This window comes from Oncorhynchus mykiss, chromosome 11 (genome assembly GCF_057628025.1).
Source record: "Oncorhynchus mykiss isolate SJ-2025 chromosome 11, ASM5762802v1, whole genome shotgun sequence".
NCBI classification, from domain to species: Eukaryota; Metazoa; Chordata; class Actinopteri; order Salmoniformes; family Salmonidae; genus Oncorhynchus; species Oncorhynchus mykiss.
The window spans coordinates 78,335,001-78,352,806 of record NC_143032.1 but is presented as its reverse complement, the minus strand read 5'-3'; the positions used below and the strand labels follow the sequence as shown (position 1 = coordinate 78,352,806).

The following is a 17,806-nucleotide window of genomic DNA, read 5'->3' as shown; positions in this document are numbered from 1 at the left end:
TATGCAAATAGAATGAGTCACTAATGAGATGACATCACAATAGACAGTGGGGAGAATAGCTGGCCCAGTGGAGAGAGAGAACAGAGGGCTAGAGATGAGCCAAGGCTCTGAGACACGACCCTGGCACTCCTAAACAGCCACTGTTTTATCAACACAAACAGCAAACTGAGACCCGTGACTGAGACTGGAACAATCAGCCTTTCTGCTTGGAGTGGACTGCGGTCTCTAGTGCTGTCTCTAGTGCTCTCTCTGTCTCTCTGTCTCTCTCTCTCTCGGGTGGTGAAGAGAGCTGAGAGGGGTTAGAGTCTGTTAGAATAGTAATCATAGACCTCACATGACTAGGATAGGAGAAACATGTATACGTGGAGCGCCCACCTGCATCGATCCAATAATCTAACATGAAGGGCTCCCTCATGGAAATCATCCACAGTCAGACTAAATCAACATACATAGAGTTGAAATAGACCTACTCAAAAAACACTGTCACTTAAAGTGATTTACCTCTAGGGAAGGAGGAGGGAGAATACATTTTAAAGTATTGGAACAAGGCCTGTCTCGGCTGTGGTCTGACACTTCCTTAGTATTGGAACAAGGCCTGTCTCAGCTGTGGTCTGACACTTCCTTAGTATTGGAACAAGGCCTGTCTCGGCTGTGGTCTGTCACTTCCTTAGTATTGGAACAAGGCCTGTCTCGGCTGTGGTCTGACACTTACTTAGTATTGGAACAAGGCCTGTCTCAGCTGTGGTCTGACACTTCCTTAGTATTGGAACAAGGCCTGTCTCAGCTGTGGTCTGACACTTCCTTAGTATTGGAACAAGGCCTGTCTCAGCTGTGGTCTGACACTTCCTTAGTATTGGAACAAGGCCAGTCTCGGCTGTGGTCTGACACTTCCTTAGTATTGGAACAAGGCTGTGGTCTGACACTTCCTTAGTATTGGAACAAGGCCTGTCTCGGCTGTGGTCTGACACTTCCTTAGTATTGGAACAAGGCCTGTCTCAGCTGTGGTCTGACACTTCCTTAGTATTGGAACAAGGCCTGTCTCGGCTGTGGTCTGTCACTTCCTTAGTATTGGAACAAGGCCTGTCTCGGCTGTGGTCTGACACTTCCTTAGTATTGGAACAAGGCCTATCTCGGCTGTGGTCTGACACTTCCTTAGTACTGGAACAAGGCCTGTCTCAGCTGTGGTCTGACACTTCCTTAGTATTGGAACAAGGCCTGTCTCAGCTGTGGTCTGACACTTCCTTAATATTGGAACAAGGCCTGTCTCGGCTGTGGTCTGACACTTCCTTAGTATTGGAACAAGGCCTGTCTCGGCTGTGGTCTGTCACTTCCTTAGTATTGGAACAAGGCCTGTCTCAGCTGTGGTCTGACACTTCCTTAGTATTGGAACAAGGCCTGTCTCAGCTGTGGTCTGACACTTCCTTAGTATTGGAACAAGGCCTGTCTCAGCTGTGGTCTGACACTTCCTTAGTATTGGAACAAGGCCTGTCTCGGCTGTGGTCTGACACTTCCTTAATATTGGAACAAGGCCTGTCTCGGCTGTGGTCTGACACTTCCTTAGTATTGGAACAAGGCCTGTCTCAGCTGTGGTCTGACACTTCCTTAGTATTGGAACAAGGCCTGTCTCGGCTGTGGTCTGACACTTCCTTAGTTTTGGAACAAGGCCTGTCTCAGCTGTGGTCTGACACTTCCTTAGTATTGGAACAAGGCCTGTCTCGGCTGTTGTCTGTCACTTCCTTAGTATTGGAACAAGGCCTGTCTCGGCTGTGGTCTGACACTTCCTTAGTATTGGAACAAGGCCTGTCTCGGCTGTGGTCTGAAAATAAACAAATAGAACCCTATTCCATAGTACACTACTACCCTATAGACCCTGGTCAAAAGTGGGTCACTATATAGTGTATAGGGTGGCATTTGGTAATCTGTGGAATATTTAACTCTGTCCACTCCCCCTGAGAAGAATTGTTTAAAAAAAATGATTTAACCTTTATTTAACTAGGCAAGTCAGTTAAGAACAAATTCTTATTTACAATGACAGCCTACTCCGGCCAAGCCCAGACGACGCTGGGCCAATTGTGTGCCGCCCTTAGGGACTCCCAATCGCGGCCGGATGTGATGCAGGCCGGATTCGAACCAGGTACTATAGTGATGCCTCTTGCACTGAGATGCAGTGCCTTAGACCACCGCGCCACACGGGAGCCCTTGGCCTGGCGATGTGGTTGAAGGGTGTGTCAGATCAGACTACATGACCCCTGATAACCTCTAGAGGGATATATGCTGCCGTAAATGAACACATTCTGACATAACAGGTATTTCATATACTTAATATTTGTTCCTAAACTGTCAGTCTACAAAACGTACTGTTCATCCCCATCTGTGCTGAGTTACCAAAGACGTGATAAGAAACGGGCTATAATATAATATAACATATTATTTCATGAAGTTTCAAATCTTGACGCAAGCTCATCTAGAAAACTAGAAAGATGGAATCAACATAATCTGGTCTGTGAGTGTCCTAATTATAGGGTGTGAGTGTTTCCGGCTGGTCAGTGTGTGTGTGTGAGTAAGTGTGTGTGTGTGTGTGTGTGTGTGTGTGTTGGTCAAAGCCAAAACGGCCCCCCCGAGAGATTAGAACTGCCACGGCCTTCTGGGGGATTACTGCTGGGACCACCTGCTCCACTCTAAGGCGGTTGGAAACACAGACACGCCCTTATGTCTGCTCTGCCCATCTCTCTCCCCTGAGGGATCACTTCTACATAGTTATATATACACACTCGGTTTATAATATGCATTTAAACACAGTCACTCATAAAGTAGGCCTATAGTATCAGTCGGTATTAGCTCGCCTGTGGATGGGAAAAACAACCTGTGGTTACCTTGGTTACCGGATTGGCTCACAGCAAAAACGTCACCTTTTCCAAATGCAATTTTCTCGTTGTCTGCTTACAATTACAGTACAAAACTACCTTTATGATCGGCAGGTAGCCTAGTGGTTAAGAGCGTGTGTGAAATGTGAAATATCACATTTACATAAGTATTCAGACCCTTTACTAAGTATTTTGTTGAAGCAACTTTGGCAGTGATTTTAAACTCAAGTATTCTTGGGTATGACGCTACAAGCTTGGCACATCTGTTTTTTGGGGGTTTATTTGGTTGGATGGGGAACATCGATGCACAGCTATTTTCAGGTCTCTCCAGAGATGTTCGATTGGGTTCGAGTCCGGGCTCTGGCTGGGCCACTCAAGGACATTCAGAGCCTTGTTCCGAAGCCATCTCTCTTGTCTTGGCTGTGTGCTTAGAGTCGTTGTCCTGTTGGAAGGTAAACTTCCGCCCCAGTCTGAGGTCCTGAGTGCTCTGGAGCAGGTTTTCATCAAGGATCTCTCTGTACTTTGCTCCGTTCATCTTTCCCTTGATCCCGACTAGTCTCCCAGTCCCTGCTGCTGAAAAACATCCCCACAGCATGATGCTGCCACCACCATGCTTCACTGTAGGGATGGTGCCAGGTTTCCTCCAGATGTGACGCTTGGAATTTAGGCCAAAGTGTTCAATCTTGGATTCATCAGACCAGAGAATCTTGTGTGTGCCTTTCCAAGTCATGTCCAATCAATTGAATTTACCACAGGTGGACTCCAATCAAGATGTAGAAATATCTCAATGGAAACAGGATGCACTTGAGCTCAATTTCAAGTCTCATAGTAAAAGGTCTGAATACTTTTGTAAATAAGGTATTTGATTTTTTTCTTCTAAAAAAACTTTTCGCTTTGTCATTATGGGGTATTGTGGGTAGATTGATGAGGATTTATTTTTTTATGTATTTAATCCATTTTAGAATAATGCTAATGTGGAAAGAGGAAGGGGCCTGAAGACTTTCCCAGATATACTGTATAATGATATTTCCTACTGACTATATTTCCTACTGTAATTTTTCAGATCCCCTAACAATACAATACAGGTCCATCTAAACCCTGATATTATGACATAACAACCATTCCGGGACCTGACTCCAACCATTCCGGGACCTGACTCCAAAAGCCAGCCACCGATGGACAGTACCTGAAACTATGTTCTATTGATTGTTTCCTCATGGCAGAGTCTGCACAGGGCTGAATGTTCAATATCTCAAATATTTTGGAAGCAAGTATTTTATATAGTAGCTTGAATTGAAACAAACGGATTGATGTGTTTTGGGACGAGTCTTGTCCTTAAGGCAGAGACTGTGGCAGAACAGTCAACATTGGCTGAATAAGACGCTAGACTGATGAATAAGACGCTAGACTGATGAATAAGACACTAGACTGATGAATAAGACACTAGACTGATGAGTAAAACACTAGACTGATGAGTAAGACACTAGACTAGACTGATGAGTAAGACACTAGACTGATGAGTAAGACACTAGACTGATGAATAAGACGCTAGACTGATGAATAAGATGCTAGACTGATGAATAAGATGCGTATCAGTACTAATTCATCCAACTGTTTTATTTGAATGAATACAGTAACTGTGTAAATTAACGCCATATGGCTGGGGTTGAGAGGATTTGAGGAGGGGAAGCTGCTGGGTGTCATGAGGTCAGCAATGTGATCATCCTCACCCTGTTATACACACACACACACACACACACACACACACACACACACACACACACACACACACACACAAAGAAATAAACACAAATATACTGTAAATGCATACAGATATTACTGTAAATGCATACAGATATTACTGTAAATGCATACAGCTATTCAACAATATATACACAAGTGTGCACACACAGACAAACGTAATACCCGAGACCTCCAGCTCTCCTCTCCCAGTAATGATGTCCAGTATCCTGTGTCCCTAAGCTCCTCCCCTGCTGGGCTCAGACAGACAGACAGTAATGAGCCAAGCACAGAGAGCCTTCAGGGTGCGTCCACACACACAAAGACCGGAGCGCGCGCGCACACACACGCACGCACGCGGTCAGCCTGGACCAGCCAAGGGGAGGGATGTTGAGACTTCAGCCATTATAGAATGTGTTGACACAATATTTCAACTAGATAGAGATTTATACAACATCACATTACTACTTTAAATCCTTCATGTGTCTTAAGGACAATAACACATAGCATGATAGTAGCCTTCTTATCTTGTACCATGAGGTGGTGTACTCTCTCCCTGACAAAAATATGATATGATTTTCGGCATGCTGAAGCTAGGTATTGGAAATAGACTAAATAACCATAATCTCCGGAAGTCTGCAAATATTGGCTCACTTTGCCATTCCATTACTGATAATTCCGATGTGCGCACTGTTTCTGTCAACAGCGCTCCGGGACTGCGTCAGGGCGATATTGTACAAAGTGAGAGTTCGACTTCTCAAACAGAATGACGATTTTTTTTTAACTCTTAAAAACGTTTAAAATGGGCAATAAACACAATTGACAATCTATTCACACTCAACTCAGCTGCCTACAATAGCTGTCATTTGGAATAGATAGGCTAGATGATTTAACAGTAAATCAATAGGAATAGTCAACTACATATGATTATATAGCCCCTAACGGAGACATATAAACTGTGCAAATGCAAACGCAAATATGTGTCCCAATACTTCAGGCGTCATTCTTATTGGCCGGGAGGGTTGAAATCAACAGGTGAATTCACACGGTTGTAAACGCCATTGGTTGCTCCTTAAAGGTAGCGTATAGCCAGCCACTGGCCGTAAAACTCATCCAACATTTATTACTGTAGCACACAGCATATTCCTGTGACGCAGCGCATAACGATACAGAGATGGGCTAGGCTAAAAGTTGCAATCTATACTGTTAAAACTACAGTTGACTTACTCCGACGTTTTCGCCTTTGCTTGGATACGCAGCCACTTTCCCGACTCCTTTCACAGGCATTCTGCTCTGTAGAAGTTGTGAAACCCTGTAGCTTTATGTTATCCGTAAAGCAAGTGTTTTGTGGCTTGTTATGGCTTGTAGAACTGGTATCTCTTAAAATATACCCTAGTCTTTAAAATGAAACGGCTTGTGACAGTGATCCTAGAAATTCATCTAGCTCGCTGCAGTTCCTCCGACGTCAGACTCTGTGTTCCTTTAAAATTATTATAGTGATTTCCGTGGGAGCCGAAACATTCTTGCCAACTGAGGAGCGACTTTCAACCCAGCCGGACTACTTTATGAATAGAGAGACGGGGCGGGGGGAGGCGGTCTACTAATGTTACCCGTTTCTGTATCAACTTCAATGGGCATCTACAAACGGATCGAATAACTGGCATATGTATTAGTCCATTTTCTGTAATCGTCTTCCGATACAGAAAATGTTTATATATATTTTGTACGGATAATATTTTACTCCACCCCTCTCTGGCAGTGTGGATTCTCCCGGAATGGATTCATCGATTTTAAAATGTTCTCTAAAGTTCAGTACAATTGTATCAAATCAATTCACTGGGGGCCTTGAAAGCCTAGTGTGATACACAGATTGCAGAGTTTCTATAAATAGACCTCTTAGCACAAAGTATAGTGCTCGGTGCACACAGCGAGTTACATATCTCCCGTAGCTTCGGTGTTATAACGACACATCCAGAATTCAAAAATAAGAAACTTAAATCCTGTGAGGGAGACAGCCTGTAGTCTCGTATTGAACTTTCCTGGGACCAGGGAGGAGTCAAGCGCAAGTGTTGGTTCAGGAACGTTTGTTTTTGTTTGAGGTATTCCAGTCAATCAATCAATCACATTTATTTATAAAGCCCTTTTTTACATCAGCTGATGTCACAAAGAGCTGTACAGAAACCCAGCTTAAAAGCCCAAACAGAAAACAATGCAGGTGTAGAAGTCCTATACAATTAGCATATCTCCTATAGGATTCATGCACCTTGGTAGGACTGCAGGGCAGTCGAGTAAGTGGGCATTGGATTCAATAACTGTTATTTATCTCCATAAGGGTGTCAAGGTGCTTTGCAACGTATGTGCGTGTGTGCGTGTGAACGTGAATGTGTGTGTGTCCATGTGCATTTCTACATGTACAGTACCAGTCAAATGATTGAACACACCTACTTATTCCAGGGTTTTAAAAAAACGATTTTCTACATTGTAGAATAATAGTGAAGACATCAAAACGATGAAATAACACATATGGAGTCATGTAGTAACCAGAAAAGTGTTCAATCAAAATATATTTTATATTTGAGATCCAGAAAAGAGCTGTTAAATTCTACAACCACCTAAAAGGAAGCGAGTCCCAAACCTCCCATAACAAAGCCATCACCTACAGAGAGATGAACCTGGAGAAGAGTCCCCTAAGCAAGCTGGTACTGGGGCTCAGTTCACAAACACAAACAGACCTCACAGAGCCCCAGGACAGCAACACAATTAGACCCAACCAAATCATGAGAAAACAAAAAAATAATTACTTGACACATTGGAAAGAATTAACAACAAAAAGAGGAAACTGGCCCTAAACAGAGAGTACACAGTGGCAGAATACCTGACCACTGTGACTGACCCAAAGAATTTTGAATACAAACTCTATTTTGATAAACTCCCATATCTACTGGGTGAAATACCAGTGTGCCATCACAGCAGCAAGATTTGTGACCTGTTGCCACAAGAAAAGGGCAACCAGTGAAGAACAAACACCATTGTAAATACAACCCATATTTATGTTTATTTATTTTCCCTTTTGTACTTTAACTATTTGCACATCGTTACAACACTTTATCTAGCCATAATATAACATTTAAAAAGTCTCTAATCATTTGGAACTTTTGTGAGTGTAATGTTTATTGTTCATTTTTGATTGTTTGTTTGTTTAACTTTAATTTATTATCTATTTTACTTGCTTTGGCAATGTTAACATGTGTTTATCATGCCAATATAGCCCCTTGAATTGAATTGAGAGGGAGAGAGAAGGGGGGGTCGAAGAGAGGAAGCGAGAGAGGGGGAGAGAGGGAGAGAGGGGGAGAGAGAGAGGGAAAGGGAGAGGGAGAGAGAGAGGGAGAAAGAGGTTTGAAGAGAGCGAGCTATAGTTATTGAAGGGGGCAGACAGAGTGATGCTTGTCTAACCCTGGGATCTACTGTACAGTAGGTGTAGGTGTGTGGGTGACTGTCTGTGAGACCTAAAATGTTAACAAACCCTGGCAACCAACCCTCCCCTCCTCCCAACCAAACCCTGGCAACCAACCCTCCCCTCCTCCCAACCAAACCCTGGCAACCAACCCTCCCCTCCTCCCAACCAAACCCTGGCAACCAACCCTCCCCTCCTCCCAACCAAACCCTGCAGGTAGAAACCCCTACAGACCTGCTGCTTCCCTGCCCCAGAAAACGTATACCTCCCGAATAGCTACAGTCAAAGTATCTGACAGTAGAAACAGATGACACAGTTTAACTATAGGAGCACAGGTTGCCTGCCTCAGATAATAGCGTCAGCAGAACACATACATGATTTAAAGTAAAGGAGCCTAAATACAGCCACGCATACCAAAGCCCAAGCGCGAGTCACATGTTTTACCAGGCAGAGTGTAATCCCGGTGCAGGCAGGGCCAGGCAGGCGCTGTGGCTGAGGCTGGGACTGAAGGCCAGGATGTTCATAGAAACAGCAGGGAAGTTTCTCCCATATTGGAAGATGGTTAGTGTTATTCGGAATCCTTGGGACGTCCCTGCCCAAGATGAATGCACTAAATGTAAGTGGCTCTGGATTAGAGCGTGTGCTAAATTACAAAAATGTCAACATAGTAACCCTAGCCCTAACCTTAACCTTTACCCTAGCCCTAACCTTAATTGTCAGAGACTCCAGTAAGCCAAGTTATAGACTGTTTTCTCTACTACAGCATGGCAAGCGGTACCGGAGCACCAAGTCTAGGACCAAAAGACTCCTCAACAGCTTCTACCTCCAAACCATTAGACTGCTGAAAAATTCATAAAATCGCCACCGGACAATTTACATTGACCCCCCCTCCCCCCTCCTTTTGTACACTGCTGCTACTTGCTGTTTGTTATCTACGCATAGTCACTTTGCCCCCACCTACATGTACAGATTACCTCAACTAACCTGTACCCCCGCACACTGACTCGGTACCGGTGCCCCTGTATACAGCCTCGTTATTGTTATTCTTATTGTGTTGCTTTTAATTATTTATTTATTATTTTATTATTATTTATTATTTTAGCCTACCTGGTAAATATTTTCTTCTTCTTGAACTGCACTGTTGGTTTAAGGGCTTGTAAGTAAAGCGTTTCACGGTAAAGTCTACACTTGTTGTATTCGGAGCATTTGACAAATAAAGTTTGATTTGATTTGATTTTGAACCATAATCTTAACCCTAACCTGAACCCCTACCTTAACCCTAACCTGAACCCCTACCTTAACTCTAACCTTAACCCTTACCATAATATTAACCCTTACCTTAACCCTAACCTTAACCCTTACCTTAACTCTAACCTTAACCCTTACCATAATCTTAACCCTTACCTTAACCCTAACCTTAACCCTTACCTTAACTCTAACCTTAACCCTTACCTTAACCCTAACCTTAACCCTAACCTTAACTCTAACCTTAACCCTTACCTTAACCCTAACCTTAACCCTTACCTTAACCCTAACCTTAACCCCTACCTTAACCCTAACCTTAACCCTAACCTTAACCCTTACCTTAACCTTAACCCTTACCTTAACCTTAACCCTTACCTTAACCTTAACCCTAACCTTAACCCTAACCTTAACCCTAACCTTAACCCTTACCTTAACCTTAACCCTTACCTTAACCTTAACCCTTACCTTAACCTTAACCCTAACCTTAACCCTTACCTTAACCTTAACCCTTACCTTAACCTTAACCCTTACCTTAACCTTAACCCTTACCTTAACCCTAACCCTTACCTTAACCTTAACCCTTACCTTAACACTAACCTTAACTCTAACCTTAACCCTTACCTTAACCCTAACCTTAACCCTTACCTTAACCCTAACCTTAACCCTTACCTTAACCCTAACCTTACCTTAACCTTAACCCTTACCTTAACCTTAACCCTAACCTTAACCCTTACCTTAACCCTTACCTTAACCCTAACCTTAACCCTTACCTTAACCTTAACCCTTACCTTAACCTTAACCCTTACCTTAACCTTAACCCTAACCTTAACCCTAACCTTAACCCTAACCTTAACCCTTACCTTAACCTTAACCCTTACCTTAACCTTAACCCTTACCTTAACCCTAACCCTTACCTTAACCTTAACCCTTACCTTAACACTAACCTTAACTCTAACCTTAACCCTTACCTTAACCCTAACCTTAACCCTTACCTTAACCCTAACCTTAACCCTTACCTTAACCCTAACCTTACCTTAACCTTAACCCTTACCTTAACCTTAACCCTAACCTTAACCCTTACCTTAACCCTTACCTTAACCCTAACCTTAACCCTTACCTTAACCCTAACCTTAACCCCTACCTTAACCCTAACCTTACCTTAACCTTAACCCTTACCTTAACCTTAACCCTTACCTTAACCTTAACCCTAACCTTAACCCTTACCTTAACCTTAACCCTTACCTTAACCTTAACCCTTACCTTAACCTTAACCCTTACCTTAACCCTAACCTTAACCCTTACCTTAACCTTAACCCTTACCTTAACCCTAACCTTAACTCTAACCTTAACCCTTACCTTAACCCTAACCTTAACCCTTACCTTAACCCTAACCTTAACCCTTACCTTAACCCTAACCTTACCTTAACCTTAACCCTTACCTTAACCTTAACCCTAACCTTAACCCTTACCTTAACCCTTACCTTAACCCTAACCTTAACCCTTACCTTAACCCTTACCTTAACCCTTACCTTAACCCTAACCTTAACCCTAACCTTAACCCTTACCTTAACCTTAACCCTTACCTTAACCTTAACCCTTACCTTAACCCTTACCTTAACCTTTACCTTAACCTTAACCCTTACCTTAACCTTAACCCTTACCTTAACCCTTACCTTAACCTTAACCCTTACCTTAACCCTAACCTTAACCCTTACCTTAACCTTAACCCTAAACTTAACCCTAATCTTAACCTTAACCCTTACCTTAACCTTAACCCTAACCGTAACTGTTTAAAATGTAAACTGAAATGAGGCAACGTCAGAGTTGGGACGTCCCACGGTTTAGCTTGATCACGAGTAGGGAGCCTTGTTGTCATTGTCACCAGCCAGCACGTCCCTTGTGTGACCACCGCTGAAGGCCAGGCAGAGGACTCCTGTTAGCCCCCTAACCTTCTCTGTTCCGCATGAGGTCTCCCTCACTTCCCATTAGCGTTACTCTGTTACATACACAGGGCCGGGAAGGGGGGTGATGGTGCTAAATACAGGGTCAGGGCTGGGGGGTGATGGTGCTAAACACAGGGCCAGGGGGTGATGGTGCTAAACACAGGGCCAGGGGGTGATGGTGCTAAACACAGGGCCAGGGTTGGGGGGTGATGGTGCTAAACACAGGGTCAGGGCTGGGGGGTGATGGTGCTAAACACAGGGCCAGGGGGTGATGGTGCTAAACACAGGGTCAGGGCTGGGGGGTGATTGTGCTAAACACAGGGCCAGGGGGTGATGGTGCTAAACACAGGGTCAGGGCTGGGGGGTGATGGTGCTAAACACAGGGCCAGGGGGTGATGGTGCTAAACACAGGGTCAGGGGGAGATGGTGCTAAACACAGGGTCAGGGCTGGGGGGTGATGGTGCTAAACACAGGGTCAGGGGGTGATGGTGCTAAACACAGGGTCAGGGGGTGATGGTGCTAAACACAGGGTCAGGGCTGGGGGGTGATGGTGCTAAACACAGGGTCAGGGCTGGGGGGTGATGGTGCTAAACAGAGGGCCAGGGGGTGATGGTGCTAAACACAGGGTCAGGGCTGGGGGGTGATGGTGCTAACCACAGGGCCAGGGGGTGATGGTGCTAAACACAGGGTCAGGGGGTGATGGTGCTAAACACAGGGTCAGGGCTGGGGGGTGATGGTGCTAAACACAGGGCCAGGGGGTGATGGTGCTAAACACAGGGTCAGGGGGTGATGGTGCTAAACACAGGGTCAGGGCTGGGGGGTGATGGTGCTAAACACAGGGTCAGGGCTGGGGGGTGATGGTGCTAAACACAGGGCCAGGGCTGGGGGGTGATGGTGCTAAATACAGGGCCAGAGGGTGATGGTGCTAAACACAGGGTCAGGGCTGGGGGGTGATGGTGCTAAACACAGGGTCAGGGCTGGGGGGTGATGGTGCTAAACACAGGGTCAGGGCTGGGGGGGGTGATGGTGCTAAACACAGGGCCAGGGCTGGGGGGGTGATGGTGCTAAACACAGGGCCAGGGGGTGATGGTGCTAAACACAGGGCCAGGGCTGGGGGGTGATGGTGCTAAACACAGGGCCAGGGCTGGGGGTGTGATGGTGCTAAACACAAGGCCAGGGATGGGGGGGTGATGGTGCTAAACACAGGGCCAGGGCTGGGGGGTGATGGTGCTAAACACAGGGCCAGGGCTGGGGGGTGATGGTGCTAAACATAGGGCCAGGGCTGGGGGGTGATGGTGCTAAACTCCGGGCCAGGGCTGGGGGGGTGATGGTGCTAAACACAAGGCCAGGAATGGGGGGTGATGGTGCTAAACACAGGGCCAGGGCTGGGGGGTGATGGTGCTAAACACAGGGCCAGGGCTGGGGGTGTGATGGTGCTAAACACAAGGCCAGGGATGGGGGGGTGATGGTGCTAAACACAGGGCCAGGGCTGGGGGGTGATGGTGCTAAACACAGGGCCAGGGCTGGGGGGGTGATGGTGCTAAACACAGGGCCAGGGCTGGGGGGTGATGGTGCTAAACCCAAGGCCAGGGCCGGTGGGTGATGGTGCTAAACACAGGGCTGGGGGGTGATGGTGCTAAACACAGGGTCAGGGCTGGGGGGTGATGGTGCTAAACACAGGGCCAGGGCTGGGGGTGTGATGGTGCTAAACACAAGGCCAGGGATGGGGGGGTGATGGTGCTAAACACAGGGCCAGGGCTGGGGGGTGATGGTGCTAAACACAGGGCCAGGGCTGGGGGGGGTGATGGTGCTAAACACAGGGTCAGGGCAGGGGGGTGATGGTGCTAAACAAAGGGCCAGGGTGGGGGGTGATGGTGCTAAACACAAGGCCAGGGCTGGGGGGTGATGGTGCTAAACACAAGGCCAGGACTGGGGGGTGATGGTGCTAAACACAAGGCCAGGGCTGGGGGGTGATGGTGCTAAACACAGGGTCCGGGCTGGGGGGTGATGGTGCTAAACACAAGGCCAGGGATGGGGGGTGATGGTGCTAAACACAGGGCCAGGGCTGGGGGGTGATGGTGCTAAACACAAGGCCAGGGCCGGTGGGTGATGGTGCTAAACACAGGGCTGGGGGGTGATGGTGCTAAACACAGGGTCAGGGCTGGGGGGTGATGGTGCTAAACACAAGGCCAGGGCTGGGGGGTGATGGTGCTAAACACAGGGTCAGGGCTGGGGGTGATGGTGCTAAACACAGGGCCAGGGCTTGGGGGGGTGATGGTGCTAAATACAGGGCCAGGGGGTGATGGTGCTAAACACAGGGTCAGGGCTGGGGGGTGATGGTGCTAAACACAGGGTCAGGGCTGGGGGGGGGGTGATGGTGCTAAACACAGGGCCAGGGCTGGGGGGGTGATGGTGCTAAACACAGGGCCAGGGCTGGGGGGTGATGGTGCTAAACACAGGGCCAGGGCTGGGGGGTGATGGTGCTAAACACAGGGCCGGGATGGGGGGTGATGGTGCTAAACACAGGGCCAGGGGGTGATGGTTCTAAACACAGGGTCAGGGCTGGGGGGTGATGGTGCTAAACACAGGGCCAGGGCTGGGGGGTGATGGTGCTAAACACAGGGCCAGGGCTGGGGGGTGATGGTGCTAAACTCAGGGCCAGGGCTGGGGGGGTGATGGTGCTAAACACAAGGCCAGGAATGGGGGGTGATGGTGCTAAACACAGGGCCAGGGCTGGGGGGTGATGGTGCTAAACACAGGGCCAGGGCTGGGGGTGTGATGGTGCTAAACACAAGGCCAGGGATGGGGGGGGGTGATGGTGCTAAACACAGGGCCAGGGCTGGGGGGTGATGGTGCTAAACACAGGGCCAGGGCTGGGGGGGTGATGGTGCTAAACACAGGGCCAGGGCTGGGGGGTGATGGTGCTAAACCCAAGGCCAGGGCCGGTGGGTGATGGTGCTAAACACAGGGCTGGGGGGTGATGGTGCTAAACACAGGGTCAGGGCTGGGGGTGATGGTGCTAAACACAAGGCCAGGGCTGGGGGGTGATGGTGCTAAACACAGGGTCAGGGCTGGGGGGTGATGGTGCTAAACACAAGGCCAGGGCCGTGGGGTGATGGTGCTAAACACAGGGCTGGGGGGTGATGGTGCTAAACACAGGGCCAGGGCTGGGGGGTGATGGTGCTAAACACAGGGTCAGGGCTGGGGGGTGATGGTGCTAAACACAAGGCCAGGGCTGGGGGGTGATGGTGCTAAATACAGGGATGGGGGGTGATGGTGCTAAATACAGGGATGGGGGGTGATGGTGCTAAATACAGGGATGGGGGGTGATGGTGCTAAATACAGGGATGGGGGGTGATGGTGCTAAATACAGGGATGGGGGTGATGGTGCTAAATACAGGGATGGGGGGTGATGGTGCTAAATACATGGATGGGGGTGATGGTGCTAAATACAGGGATGGGGGGTGATGGTGCTAAACACAGGGATGGGGGTGATGGTGCTAAACACAGGGCTGGGGGGTGATGGTGCTAAACACAAGGCCCGCTGGGGGGCACTGGGGGTGGCCAGTGGGGCTGAGCTGGGGAACCAGTGGGTGTGTGTGGTGTGCTGTTGGCGGTCATGGTGCTGTTCGTGGTGGTGTGTGCAAGCATGTATTTGTGTGTGAGAGAGAAAGAGTCACAGTCTACTTGAACAGAGCAATACTCAATCATGAGGCATCAGAGCCAAAGGAGCTGAGTAATATTAAGAATGCTGTAGATGGAGGGAAGGTAGTTTGGAAACCTACCAAAAAACAATTAGGCAACAACAAATTCAATCCCTTTTAGACAACTTCCTGGATAAAACGTTCCACTGTAGTAGTGAAGGTGTAAACTTGGCAGTAGAAAATCTTGATAGTATATTGACTTCCCAGTCAAATCAAAAAATCTCAAATAGAAAACCGAAGAAAATGAACAATGAGAAATGGTTTGATGAAGAATGCAAAAATCTAAGAAAGATGTCCAACCAAAAACATAGAGACCCAGAAAACTTGAGCCTACGCCTTCACTATGGTGAATCACTAAAACAATACAGAAATAGACTACGGAAAAAGAAGGAACAGCACATCAGAAATCAGCTCAATGTAATTGAAGAATCCATAGACTCTAACCACTTCTGGGAAAATTGGAAAACACTAAACAAACAACAACATGAAGAATTATCTACCCAAAATGGAGATGTATGGGTAAACCACTTCTCCAATCCCTTTAGCTCTATAACAAAGAATTAACAGCAAAAGCATATACATGATCAATTACACATCTTAGAATCAACTATTAAAGACAACCAGAACCCACTGGATTCTCCAATTACATTGAATGAGTTACAGGACAAAATAAAAACCCTCCAACCCAAAAAAGTCCTGTGGTGTTGATGGTATCCTCAATGAAATTATCAAATATGCAGACAACAAATTCCAATTGGCTATACTAAAATTCTTTAATATCATCCTTAGCTCTGGCATCTTCCCCAATATTTGGAACCAAGGACTGATCACCCAAATCCACAAAAGTGGAGACAAATTTGACCCCAATAACTACTGTGGGATATGCGTCAACAGTAACCTTGGGTAAATCCTCTGCATTATCATTAACAGCAGACTTGTACATTTCCTCAGTGAAAACAATGTACCAAATTATCGTACGACAGACCACGTATTCACCCTGCACACCCTAATTGACAACCAAACAAACCAAAACAAAGTCAAAGTCTTTTCATGCTTTGTTGATTTCAAAAAAGCTTTCGACTCAATTTGGCCTGAGGGTCTGCTATACAAACTGATGGAAAGTGGTGTTGGGGGAAAAACATACAACATTATAAAATCCATGTACAAAAACAACAAGTGTGCGGTTAAAATAGGCAAAAAACATATATATTTCTTCCCACAGGGCCATGGGGTGAGACAAGGATGCAGCTTAAGCCCCACCCTCTTCAGCATATATATCAACGAATTGGCGAGGGCACTAGAACAGTCCGCAGTACCCGGCCTCACCCTAATAGAACTTGAAGTCAAATGTCTATTGTTTACTGTAGATCTGGTGCTTCTGTCACCAACCAAGGAGGGCCTACAGAAGCACCTAGATTTTCTGCACAGATTATGTCAGACCTTACTGTAAATCTCAGTAAGGCCAAAATAATGGTGTTCCAAAAAAGGTCCAGTCACCAGGACCACAAATACAAATTCCATCTAGACACCGTTGCCATAGAGCACACAAAAAACGATATATATCTCGGCCTAAACATCAGCACCACAGGTAACTTCCACAAAGCTGTGAACGAGCTGAGAGGCAAGGCAAGAAGGACCTTCTCTGCCATCAAAAGGAACATAAAATGTGACATACCAATTAGGATCTGGCTAAAAATACTTGAATCAGTCATAGAGCCCATTGCCCTTTATGGTTGTGAGGTCTGGGGTCCGCTCACCAACCAAGAATTCACAAAATGGGACAAACACCAAATTGAGACTCTGCATGCAGAATTCTGAAAAAACGTAGAACATAGAAAACTTAGAACACCAAATAATGCATGCAGAGCAGAATTAGGCCGATACCCGCTAATGATCAAAATCCAGAAAAAAGCTGTTAAATTCTACAAACACCTAAAAGGAAGCAATTCCCAAACCTTCCATAACAAAGCCATCACCCACAGAGAGATGAACCTGGAGAAGAGCCCTAAGCAAGCTGGTCCTGGGGCTCTGTTCACAAACACAAACACACCCCACAGAGCCCCAGGACAGCAACACAATTAGATCCAACCAAATCATGAGAAAACAAAAAGATAATTACTTGACACATTGGAAAGAATTAACAACAAAACAGAGCAAACTTGAATGCTATTTGGCCCTAAACAGAGAGTACACAGTGGCAGAATACCTGACTACTGTGACTGACCCAAAATTAAGGAAAGCTTTGACTATGTACAGACTCAGTGAGCATAGCCTTGCTATTGAGAAAGGCTGTCGTGGGCAGACCTGGCTCTCAAGAGAAGACAGACTATGTGCTCACTGCCCACAAAAAAATAGGTGGAAACTGAGCTGCACTTCCTAACCTCCTGCCAAGTGTATGATCATATTAGAGACACATATTTCCCTCAGATTACACAGACCCACAAAGAATTTGAAAACAAACCCGATTTTGATAAACTCCCATATCTACTGGGTGAAGTACCACAGTGTGTCATCACAGCAGGAAGATGTGTGTCCCGTTGCCACCAGAAAAGGGCAACCAGTGAAGAACAAACACCATTGGAAATACAACCCATATTTATGCTTATTTATTTTCCCTTGTGTACTTTAACCATTTGTATATCGTTACAACACTATATATATATAATATGACATTTGTAATGTCTTTATTCTTTTGGAACTTTTGTATGTGTAATGTTTACTGTTCATATCACTTTTGTACTGTATATTATCTACCTCACTTGCTTTGTCAATGTTAACATGTGTTTCCCATGACAATAAAGCCCCTTGAATTGAATTTAATTGAATTGAGAGAGAGTGAGAGAGAGAGTGTGAGAG

At 46.3% G+C, this 17,806-nt stretch overlaps 1 protein-coding gene across 4 annotated transcripts in view; it reads right to left on the bottom strand.

Annotated features, from left to right (window-relative positions):
- The window catches only part of LOC110536406 (tight junction protein 2), a 194,578-nt gene that overhangs the window by 101,375 nt on the left and 75,397 nt on the right, over positions 1–17,806 (bottom strand). Inside the window, exon 1 of one of the 4 annotated variants that reach the window (XM_036936387.2) lies at positions 5,832–6,164. The exons of the other annotated variants lie outside the window; for them this stretch is intronic. Coding sequence (XP_036792282.2) covers positions 5,832–5,891 — 60 coding nt within the window. The 5' untranslated portion in view covers positions 5,892–6,164. Of the gene's footprint in view, positions 1–5,831; positions 6,165–17,806 lie in introns of those variants that run through there. 4 annotated transcript variants of the gene reach the window in all.